At 50.0% G+C, this 11782-nt stretch overlaps 1 protein-coding gene across 1 annotated transcript in view; it reads left to right on the forward strand.

The window, feature by feature from the left end:
* CNGB1 (cyclic nucleotide gated channel subunit beta 1) overlaps positions 1 to 11524 on the forward strand; it is a 30070-nt gene extending 18546 nt beyond the window's left edge. The window contains 13 exon segments of the mRNA XM_030470810.1: positions 457 to 665; positions 1521 to 1571; positions 1691 to 1777; positions 2154 to 2218; positions 2629 to 2751; positions 3802 to 3943; positions 4184 to 4343; positions 5600 to 5697; positions 5783 to 5866; positions 6261 to 6379; positions 6975 to 7121; positions 7921 to 8116; positions 9330 to 11524. Of these exon segments, the coding sequence (XP_030326670.1) occupies positions 457 to 665; positions 1521 to 1571; positions 1691 to 1777; positions 2154 to 2218; positions 2629 to 2751; positions 3802 to 3943; positions 4184 to 4343; positions 5600 to 5697; positions 5783 to 5866; positions 6261 to 6379; positions 6975 to 7121; positions 7921 to 8116; positions 9330 to 9542 (1694 nt within the window). The 3' untranslated portion in view covers positions 9543 to 11524.
* The last annotated feature ends 258 nt before the right edge of the window (positions 11525 to 11782 follow it).

An 11782-nucleotide genomic window follows, 5' to 3' on the forward strand; every position in this document is an offset into this window, starting at 1 on the left:
GTGTGGGCATCCCAAATAAAACTAAAAATCACAACAGAAAAATCTACTGTCTGGTGGACACCCCTCAGGAGCTCAGCTCCTTCCAGGATCTTTGCTGTTTCACAGCCATTTCAAAGCCCTCAGGCTCTGGCAGATGGCCATCTGCTCAGCACAGCCTGAGGAGGGAAAGAAAAGCAAGAAAGTAGAGAGCAAAGCAAAAGAAAACCTACTTGAACCAGCAAAGTTAGAAGAGGCTTTGTGACAAAAAGCAATGTGCTCTGCAGCTGGTGGCATTCACTTTGCATCTAGAGCCCAGCTCACTTGCAATTAAACACTGTCTGTATTTAATAGAGACCTCTTGCAGGTTTCCCTGTGCCACTCGGAGCAGGTCAGGGGGATTAAAAGCCCTTTGTGTAGTGGATTTCCACAGATGAGGGACGTGTGCCCTGCTAATTGCAGTGTGGTTCCTGTGCACAGATCTGATGTACGTGCTGTGGTTGTTCTTCGTTGTCATGGCCTGGAACTGGAACTGCTGGTTGATCCCTGTCCGCTGGGCTTTCCCCTACCAGACACAAGCAAACATCCACTGCTGGCTGTTCATCGACTATCTCTGCGACCTCATCTATCTGCTGGACATCCTCATCTTTCAGACCCGGCTACAGTTCGTGCGGGGGGGAGATATAATAGTGAGTGGCAGGGCTGCATCCCCATGCTGGGGACTGGCTGGGGGACCCCTGTCCCCCTGAGCAACATGGGTACTGCTGCTCCATGATCTCTGAGTCGAGCTTTCCCACCAGGGCTGTGTCTGCTCTTGGAGGACTGCAAGCACCTCTCCTGCCATGTAATAAGCTGGCAGTCTTTTTTTGCCGTGAAGTCATATATTTTTGCTCTGAAGTCAACACCAGCCTATCTAGAAAGCATGTGTGCCCACACATGGCAGCCCCATTCCTGGGTAGGAATGCTCAGAGGGTGCTGCTTCATGGAGCAGTGCTCCCAGCAGTGTGGTGCTAACCATGAGCAGATGGCATGATAAATGTGTTTCATATAAAGGAGCACAACTAGGCAGAATGCATTAGCAACATGACAAGAGCCATTGCAATCTGAATGCACAGATCACTCACCAGAGATAAGTGAAAGCCCCTGATTCCATTTCCATATCCAATTAAATAAGCTGGGAAAAATCATATCTTGAGGGTACAGCCTTCCCATGGCCCACAGAAACGGTCAGATCTGTAAATCTGATTTTTGTGGCACTAGCACTGTGATGTACTTTCTCTGGGATGCAAAATGAGCATGGGATGGCCCAAGATAGGATGGGAAGATGGCATACAGCCAGGTGTTCTCTTGGCGTGACCAGGATGGTCATGCCTAGCTTTCCTCTTCTGCTCCTCTTGCTTTGCTCCCTTTCCTGGGCACAAAGGGAGCATCTTCCCTGTTGTAGTGCAGAAAAGGAAAGCCAGGCATGAGCATGTTGGCCATGACTTTAGTTTCTGCAAGCAATGATCAACCTTGCTCTCTCTCTCCTTCCTCTGCCCAACCAGAGCGATAAAAAGGCCATGAAGGAGAACTACCTGCGATCACAACGCTTCAAGGTTTGACATCATTTTACTTACAAATCTGAATCTTCAGTGTGAACCATGGCTTGCAGCTCCCCCCCCATTATGCCTGCGGGTCCTCACTTTGTGGGTGCCTCTCTTTGTGTGGATTTCAGATGGATATGGTGTGCCTCCTGCCCCTGGATTTCTTCTACTTCAAAGTTGGTGTCAACCCACTTCTGCGCTTTCCTCGCTGTCTGAAGGTAAATCTGAGCTTACAAAACCAGGCAGTACACTAGTTGCAGTGGATGTGAAGGAGTCCCATGCTGGTTGGGGTAAGCTGTGGCTTGCTATGCTCATTGATGGTGACAAGAGGGTTGTAAAATGGATGGGAAGTCTTGACCCAAAGACTTTGAGGAGCTGTTGGTCAAGCACTGTATTTCAATCTTGAAACACGCTCACATATGAATAGAAGGGTGCTCATAGGTGGAACCAAATCTGTCTGTGGCAGTTCAAGCTGCAGAGGGGCTACAGGAGAGAAACGGAGGGGTAGTGGGGCTTTATGGAAATGTAACTCTCCTGGTGGGTGTCACAAGAAGCTGGAGCACGTTGGAGCATGCTGCTTTCCTTCTCCTCCAGTACATGGCCTTCTTCGAGTTCAACAACCGCCTGGAGGCTATCCTGACCAAAGCATACATCTACAGGTGAGGGGAAGGGAGGGAGAGACTGTGGAGTTGCAGTTTGCTACTGGGAAAGAAGGTTTGCTTTGGTGTGCACTCATTCTCAGTTCTTAGTTTATTTGCTGTCCCTGGATGTCCCTAGCTGAGGCAGGTGTTACCTGATGCAAGTGGGATGTAGGGTCCTGGAGCCATGTGTGTAAGATCTCTTGTCCCTCATCCAGCACCAGAGGGTGCTGATGGTGAAGAGGAGCCACCAGTGGACAAGCTGCTTTTTCTGGCACCTGTGGTGCTGCAGGAGGGAGCAGCGGGGCTGCACTCTTGGGTGCTCTGTGGTTCAAAGCTCCTTGTGATGCTGGGGGTGTTCTGACATGTTTCTCCTGGCAGACACTGTATCACATTCCTCCCTGTTCTCTTCTTTTTCATTTGTTTTGCAGAGTGATTCGGACCACGGCCTATTTACTATACAGCTTGCATGTGAACTCCTGCCTCTATTACTGGGCATCAGCCTATGAAGGACTGGGCTCTACCACCTGGGTCTATGACGGGGAAGGAAACAGGTACCAGCCAGGGCTTGGGTCCTCATGTAGCACAGATTGCTGTGCTGAGCTGGAGCAAGAAGGGAGGTGTTAGTTGGGTTCATAAAAAAACCCAAAGAAATAGGTTGCTGGTGCCAGGAGATGTGGAGCCAGGGAGAATGACGGGGACAGGAAGGGTGCGATTTGCAGTGATATACGGTGCTGCAACGTAAAGAGTCTGCAGTTGGGCTGAGATAGGAGACAATGACAGGTTGAAAAGACTGAAAACCTGGGAACCTGGTGTTAAATGTCTGTTGTGTTGTGAGTGATGAGTGCCACAGGGAGAGCACTTGGCTCATGAGCTGAGCACCTCCTAGTAGCGATGCCCATGCTGAGTGTTGTACAACACAGGCATAATACGAGCCTGAGTTAACATTTAAATGAGAGTTTCCTGCAAAAAGTCGCAGGCAAGTGCATTACAGACTTTCCGTGAGGTATGGGTGTAGGTGGGGACAAGTGACTGTCACCCCTGCAGTCCTAGTAAGGGTGTTGCCTTCCCTTTGAGCACTCAGATTCCCATGTTAATGTTGCTGTTATATAGCTATTCAGTGTGATATACATATCTGTAGCTATCTCTGGGTGTAACTATAGCATCCAAGGGAGTGCCCAAGACCAGTGAATCAAGAATCCACTTGACATGTCTGGAGTCCCATGCCAATAATTTGCTCACAAACCCTTCTTTCCTTCTGACTATTTCTAAAAGTGTAAATGTTGCTGAAAAGACATTTCTGGCTTATAGTAGTGGAGTTGTAAGAAGCAGAAAACACGAGAGGCCATTGCAGCTCCCATACTGAGCCTCTCATGTGGAGGTTCCTGGAGGGTCCTACATGCTCCTGGTCCTGTAGCATCTCCAGAAGCAACCTGCAGGTGTGGTGGACAGTTTGCAGCCCCTTAATTTTCTGCTTGTCACCCATAATTACACTCAGAGGGCTCTGGCTTGCTGTGGCCAGAGGATGTGAGCTCAGTAGTGAGGGGTGAAACAGGCCTTCACACTAGAAACACCTTCAAAGCTGCCTCCTCTTTTCCTCCCAGCTACATCCGCTGCTACTACTGGGCAGTCAAAACCCTCATCACCATTGGGGGCCTGCCAGACCCCAAGACACTGTTCGAGATCATCTTCCAGCTGCTGAACTACTTCACAGGTGTCTTTGCTTTCTCCGTCATGATCGGGCAGGTGAGCAGCAGTCCTGCGGGCTCCCAGCCTCCGCTGGGGAAGGTTTTGGTGCAGTTGGTCCACAGGTTTGCATCTCTGGACTTGTTTTCCTCATCAAGGACCTGCTCAGCACTGGTGGAAAATAAAAAGGATTTGGCAGATGTTGTTAGGACTCAGCAAACATGCTCTAGGTTGCTTAACTGGTGTGATGGATAAGTGACAGCAATTAAAACATCTCTTCCACCTCTTCCTTCCATCCAGATGAGAGATGTAGTCGGTGCTGCTACTGCAGGGCAAACATACTATCGGAGCTGCATGGACAGTACCATTAAGTACATGAACTTCTACAAAATCCCCAAAACTGTTCAGAAACGGGTGAAAACGTGGTACGAGTACACGTGGCATTCGCAAGGCATGCTAGGTGAGCTCCAACCGCTCCAAGGGTCCGGACGTGCACTGTTTTTGCTGTACAGAGCTGAAATGTTACTGTCAAATAGCACTGCGGTCACAGGGAGGGAGTGGCTTGTTCTACTCCTGTTTGCCCACCTATATAGCATCTAGGCTGCCATCAAGTTGTGCATCACCCATAGAGCACCAAATCCAGCATCCCCCCAGCTAGTCCCTGGGGAGAGGGCAGTGACTAGCAATTGCTGGCCAGAGAGTGTCTAACAACAAACCACAAGCTCACCCGAACAGTAAATCATAAAATCACAGAATCATCCAGTCATAACCCCCTGCTAAGGACAGAGGCACCTTCCACTAGACCAGGTTGTTCCGAGCCCCTGGTCTTGAACACTGCCAGGGATGGGGCAGCCACATCTTCTCTGGGCAACCTGTGCCAGCACCTCACCACCCTCACAGGGAAGAATTTTTCTTATATCTAACCTAAATCTCCCCTGTTTCAGTTTAAACCCATCACCCCTTGTCCTATCACTACAGTCCTTGATAAAGAGTCTCTCTCTAGCATCCTTGTAGGCCCCCTTCAGATACTGGAAGGCTGCTCTGAGGTCTTGACGCAGCTTCTCTTCTCCAGGCTGAACAGCCCTAAATTTCCCAGCCTGTCTTCATAAAGGAGGTGCTCCAGCCTCCTTATCACCCTTGTGGCCTCCTCTGGACTTGCTCCAACAGCTCCATGTCCCTCTTGCGTTGTTGCCCCAGAGCTGGATGCAGGACTGCAGGGGGGGTCTCCCCAGCGAGGAGCAGAGGGGGAGAATCCCCTCCCTTGACCTGCTGCTCACGCTCTGGGGATGCAGCCCAGGACACGGAGGGGTTCTGGGCTCAAGTGCGCACTGAAGCTGGGTCATGGAGGGCTTTTTGTCACCCAACACCCCTAAATTCTTCTCCACAGGGCTGCTCTGTATGTCTTCTCTGCCCAGCCTGTAGCTGTTCAGGCAGGACCACTGCACCCACCATCCTGGCCAAGAAAAATGCAGCTTGGGCTCACTGGTCTGTCTCTGAGAGCCATCAGGGCAGAGATAACGTGAAGGGCAGCTCTCCGTCACTCGCTGGGTTTAGACCTGCAAGTTGCTTGGTGGGCAGAGGCTGGAGGAGACTCTACTGGGCAAGCCTGCACCTGTCCTCTGCCACCAGAACATGGGCTGCTTTCCCACTTCCATGCCAAGAGCATGGTCTGGGATTAAGTGCAGGAAAAAGCCAGTGTTCTGCTTTCTCCCACAGATGAGTCAGAGCTGCTGGTGCAGCTGCCAGACAAGATGAGGCTGGACATCGCTATTGATGTGAACTACAACATCGTGAGCAAAGTGGCCCTCTTCCAGGTAGCCCCTGCGGTGCGGGTCCTGCCCGGCACAGCCTGCGACACTGGCACAGACTAACTTTGTTGCTGGCTCTGTTTTGGCTCAGGGCTGTGACAGGCAGATGATCTTCGACATGCTGAAGCGGCTCAGATCTGTGGTCTATCTGCCCAATGACTACGTGTGTAAGAAGGTAATGAGATGCTCAAGTGCCTTCCAATCCCTGGTGTCATGACTGGGCTGTGCAGGAGCACCGAGCTGCACTAGCAGCAATGCAGAGTGGGGAAAGCCAGGCCTGGCCCATCACCATGGCTTCGAGCCACTTCACAGAGCAAAACCATTCTCGTTTGCAGCTGGTCTTGTACAAAGACTGACTTCTGCTGCAGCCATGAATAACAGGAGAGAAGGAGGAAGACTTTGGGATGCTTAGATGAGGATGCTTAGGAGTAGCACCATCAGGACAAAGCATTTGGAGAGCTTGGAGGGGGACAGCATGGTCATGGGGGTTTTCAGCATGACACAGATTAGGGCACCCATAAGTTCTCCCTGTTTGTGGGCACCCCATACAGCACTCAACTTTACTGCAGGGAGAAATTGGCCGTGAGATGTACATTATCCAGGCGGGACATGTGCAGGTGCTGGGGGGACCCGATGGCAAAACTGTGCTGGTGACTCTGAAACCTGGATCCGTGTTTGGAGAAATAAGGTGAGTGAAGCACTCCCAGGGAGCCAGGGGAATACAGCTTGTGGGCTCTGAGTGAGGAGGGTGGGCAGTGGAGAGATCAGCAGCACCGTAGTTAATCCCTGTGACTGAGAGCGACAAACACTGAGCAGTGTCTTCTACACAAATTACAGCTTGTTTTCTTGGATCTTTTCTATTTTTGCACTGTTTTCTGCTTGGATAGTTAGTGACAGTAAGCAGAGGTATATGGAGGGATGGGAAAATCAGTAACAAAAGATATTTCACTAAACCAGCCCCCCCATCCACCCATTTCCTGAGCATGCAAAATCCCGCACCAATAACACAGTGATGGAGGTTGCCTCCCTACAGCCCAGTAGACACCAGACTGGTATAAAATGCGGTATTTAAACCTTCAAACAGGCAAATCCTTTTTTATACGGCTTTTCTTGCCAATGTTTCCCATCACTCTTTAAAAATTGGGCTTGCAGAATTTCATTGGGGGTGAAAATTAAACACTGAGTCCTCTGAACAACAGAGATGGAGACACGGAAAGGGAGATATTCTTTGATTGTAAGTCGTGCCCAATAACAGCGTTGACGTCTCACCCTGTCTCTCTCAGCTTGCTGGCGGCAGGAGGGGGCAATCGCCGAACAGCAAACGTCATTGCTCATGGCTTCGCCAACCTTTTCATTTTGGATAAGAAGGATTTGAACGAGATTTTGGTGCATTATCCGGAGTCTCAGAAGCTGCTGAAGAAGAAGGCCAAGTGCGTGTTGGGCTGCCGCTTTCTAGCCAGTGGGGTTTTCAAAGAAAAAGAGAGAAGGGGTTTCAGCATCACATGGGAGATTTCTCTGTGTGCAAAGCCCTGGGGAAGCTCCTGCTGCAGGTGTTAGGCACAAGTCCCCAGAGGAGAGTGGAGCTGGAGCTGCTGCACTGCAGCTCCTTGCTGCAGGCAAGGAGCCTGCAGATGCCCAGAGCCAGCCCAGCCCTGCTGCAAAGCATCCTTCCCATACCTAAAGGGGCTACAAGAAACCTGGAGAGGGGCTTTGGACAAGGGCCTGTAGGGACAGGACAAGGGGGAATGGCTTTAACCTGACAGGGGGGAGATTGAGATGAGCTCTTAGGCAGAAGTTCTTCCCTGTGAGGCTGGTGAGGCCCTGGCACAGGTTGCCCAGAGAAGCTGTGGCTGCCCCATCCCTGGCAGTGTTCAAGGCCAGGTTGGACGGGGCTTGGAGCAACCTGGTCTAGTGGAAGGTGTCCCTGCCCATGGCAGGGGGTTGGAACTGGATAAGCTTTAAGTTCCCTTCCAACCCAAACCAGTCTGATTCTATGATTCACCACTAAAAGCGGGTGCAACTCAGGAACAAACAACATTCATTCATTTAAAAAAATTAAAATATTCATATGTATATAAATATATATTTTTAGAACTGCTTAGATATGTTAGTTCTGCCTAAGTCATAAAAAATACCTGTTCTTTTAAAGCCTGATTTTTCTGCATTATAAAACCCAGCTAATATAACACATCCCCAGATTGAAATCATCTCTCTTTTTCCTTGATGTAGGAAAATGCTGAAAAACAACAATAAACCCAAAGATGAGAAAGGAGCCCCTGGAGACTCTCTGATAATCCCCCCCAAACCTGACACCCCGAAGCTCTTCCGGGCTGCTCTGGCTGCCACAGGGAGAATGGGCGGCAAAGGGCCTCTGGCACAGCTCCGCTGGAGGCTGAGGGAGCTGAAGGCAATGCAGGCAACACAGGTCAGCATGGGGAGGATGAATGCGATCAAGGTACCTCAAAGGAGTGAGCTCAGGTTATTGGGGTCTGACATGGTGTGGGCAGACAGGGAGGAGTGGTTCAGCATCTCACGCATGGCTTTGGGAGAATGCCATTGTCCCACAGGGGCCTGTTTTGCAGCACAAAAGGGAAATACATTGACTTTTTGCCCAGCTATCCTAAGCCTGAGCCTAATTTCCAGCTGAGCTATAGCCACAGATGCACATCTCTTCCGTGCTGCACAGACAGAGCCATTCATAGGGAATCAATCTGCTGGCGGGATGGGGGTGATGCTGGCATCCAGCACTTGCAATATTTGACATCCAATCAATATTTGCAGGGGCAGAGCCCCCAGCAGCAGACAGGCTGTCCTGCCAGCTCTTGAAACCCCCTTTGCTGGTTTGTCATAAGTAACTGAAAAAGAACATGGCCCTGCTCTATTTTTTTCTCTCCTTTCTTCCAAATGTCTCTTTTAAACTCATAAAAGAGACTGTATCTCCATGCAGACCTTATTGTGGCTCTTCCCAGTGTGCAGTTATGCAGACAATCTGGAGTGTAAAGGGAGGTGAAAGAGCAGCTGATAGGGAGCACGCCATGGCCTTGAGGCTGGGTAAATACCCAGGTAGACGCTGAGCATATCTGCACCTCTGCAGAGGCTTCACACAACAGAGTGCTCAGCACTAGCAGCCAGTCAAAGGCAGCAGTGGACAGTGGCACTGTCTCCGTGTGCTAGTAGCAACAAGGCCCATATTAAAAGCTAACTCTGCTAATGGGGTTTAGCAGGACCTTGTTAGAAGGACACCCCTGTCCATGGCACATCTCTCAGTGAGGCTTCTGAGGCTCCTCTCCAAAGGAGGCTTTAGGACAGGGCCGTTCAGAACAGCACTTTTGCCAAGCTTTTGTGTAAATCAGCCCCCCCCAGATGCTTCAGGAGCAAAACAAGAGCTTGGGCAGGAGGTGTGGGAAAGCTTCACTGCACTCATCTTTCAAGATGTGCAGGATAGACTCCAGCTGCCCTTGTCTCAGAGATCATCCTTGGCAGCAAGCTGACATCCTGATGTGAGGTCCAGTGCGGTGAAGCTCCGCAGAACACTGGCTTTGCACAGCACTGATGCCATGGCTGGGGCAGTGGACAAGGGTCTGCCAAGCTTCATTCTGCCTTTCTTTTAATTGCTTGTTTATTTCCTTGGATCACAGGATTCCGGATTAAGTCCAACCCCACCAAAATCACCAGTGCACCAGAGGTCACCTGTCACCTCCCACAAAGCACGCACCCACCTGGGAGAAGAAATATTCTCTAAATCTTCTGATAGTTTAGTCACTATTCGTGTGATTTCCACAGCACAAGAAGATGAAGAGATCCTTGCTGCTGAGATTTCGGAGCAAGAAGATGACAAAAAAGATGAATGAGAACCAAGCAGGTCCTGGGGCAGGAGTAGGAGCCGTAGCTGTAGGCTTTGCTAGGTGCTGTGAGTAGGATCCGCCTTTCCTTTCAGCCTAGACCTTCATTCACTGTTGATAAAACCTTCTGCCATATGACCCAAAATCATACAAGGTTTCTGAGCTCTGAAACCTGGGCATCATTATGAATATTCCCGCTAAGTCTCAGGCCAGCCCTCTTGCTTCAAAATCCAGCCTTGCAGAGAGGGAACCCTGAAGAAATTGCTTTCTATGGCTCTGAGTGGTTAATGAGTGTTCAGGTGAAGCGTGAAGAGTTCTTCGCCTCTGACAGCTGAGTCACAGCTTGGTCAGAAGCAAACAGGGGAGATAAACAACAAGATTTCTCTCTTGGGCTTAAGCTAGTCAGGAGCAGCTGGAGAGTGATTCATTCAAAAAGGATGCGGACTGTTCTCACAGGCTGAGCACAGACCCACTGTCACAACACCACCAAGGTCTGTCCTTGTATGCATGGACTGCAAGATGCTTGAGGGTTCCTGGGTGGTGTGAAGACTGCCTTGGGTTTCCTGCTGGGAAGAGGATTTCCTACCAACCATTCACCCCAGGGAGGTGGTGGCCTCTCCATCGCTGGTGGCTGTTATGGAGACATGTGATGAGCACCTTTCAAGGATGGAGAACCACAATCCTGGGTGAGGAGCTGTTTCTGGAGATCCCTGGGTTTCTATGGGTGCACCAGCTGGGAGGGATAAACTGAGTGCAGGAAGGGAGAAACAGTGTTGATTTCTAGCTGGATCAGGAAAGAGCAGTGCAGAACATGCTCTTGTCTCCCAGCCAGTGTTTCAGAGTCAGGTCAAAGCCCATAGTGCACAAGCAGGAGTGCACAAGTGTGCGGGTGGTCCCCTGCCTCATTGTTGGACCTCAGTGACCTGCAACATCTCCAGCACCCAATTTCCAGCCACTTTTGGTCACTTGGTTGGCTCTTTGCCACATTTCCCATGGAGAAGCCATGAAGAAGCAAGACTCCAGTCTTGCTCTTCACAGCAACAGGGCACTTGTGAAGACGCTTTCCCAAAGGTGCTGGATGGGAAGGCGAACACCTGGTTAGCAGCCCAGCGAATGGCTCGAGGTGTCCAATCTTCCTCCAGGACCACCAGTTCCCCATCTCCCTCAAACCCAGCACCAAATGGAGCAAGCTTACTGTGAGCTGAGAAGTGGCAAGATGTGATGGGTGAGACGGTGCCACCATTCATGGGGATGATGCAGATCTGCCCCAAGTTTTCACTGGCCATGTCTCCAACTGGCACCGCTGGCTCTGTCAAGAGCAGCCAGTTTCCACCCTCTGGAGGAGAAGCTGGGGCAGGTTTTGCCACAGGGAGCAGCCCTGGTGCCACAGCTGAGGGACTTCTCAGCAAACACTATGAGCAGTGCTGCAGGTTCCACAGGTCTGGCCATAGGGCAGCCAGGCTGCTCGTGGAGCATTGGGTGATGCCTCTTCCCATCGGCAGCCTCGGGCTGATCTTCACCTCCTTCAGGGTTCTCCTAAAAAGCTGTGGGGTTTTTTCCCTTCTCTTGGAAAACAGATGGGTTTCTGAAGTGGGAAGAAGCCAGAATATATGTTAGTGTTAATTAATGCTGGCTTGCTCTCTTTTAAACAAATTTAATGAGCTCTAATACACCGCAGAAGGGTCTGAAGCCACCACTGCCCTTCACATTGCAGGGGAGAACTTGGACTCATCCAAACCTCCCTAAATATTTCTCATCCTTGGTCATTTGCAAGTGGTTTCCTGCTGGGTAGAAGGTTTCGGTGGGAAGTGCAAAGCTTTTTTTTTTCCTCCCACTATATAAATATTTATATAATAAAACCAGGAAACCTGCAGAAGTTGAGCTGCTGTTCTGATTTGATATGGGTTAGAAAAAGCATTTAAATAAATAGTGGGCTGTAATGGCTTTTATAATTCACTGCATCTACAATAAACACTACGTAGATTACCATGCTTTTGCTGTGGCTTTATTTCAAAACTCCAGTTGTTTGCCATCGTTCTGATCCCAGTGGAGCCAGGCAAGTCCCCACGTGCGGTTCACAGATTTCCCAATAAACTACTTAGAGGCTCAGAATTGTAGAATTACAATGGAGTTGTAATATTCTTTTAATCACCAGGAGGGGAAAAAAAGGCTTTCTTAAATGGCACATACTTGTGTGAAGATCTTTGTTTTCAACATGCACCATTAGATAGATGGTGATGGATACATAA

Source organism: Strigops habroptila, chromosome Z (genome assembly GCF_004027225.2).
Source record: "Strigops habroptila isolate Jane chromosome Z, bStrHab1.2.pri, whole genome shotgun sequence".
Classification (NCBI taxonomy): domain Eukaryota; kingdom Metazoa; phylum Chordata; class Aves; order Psittaciformes; family Psittacidae; genus Strigops; species Strigops habroptila.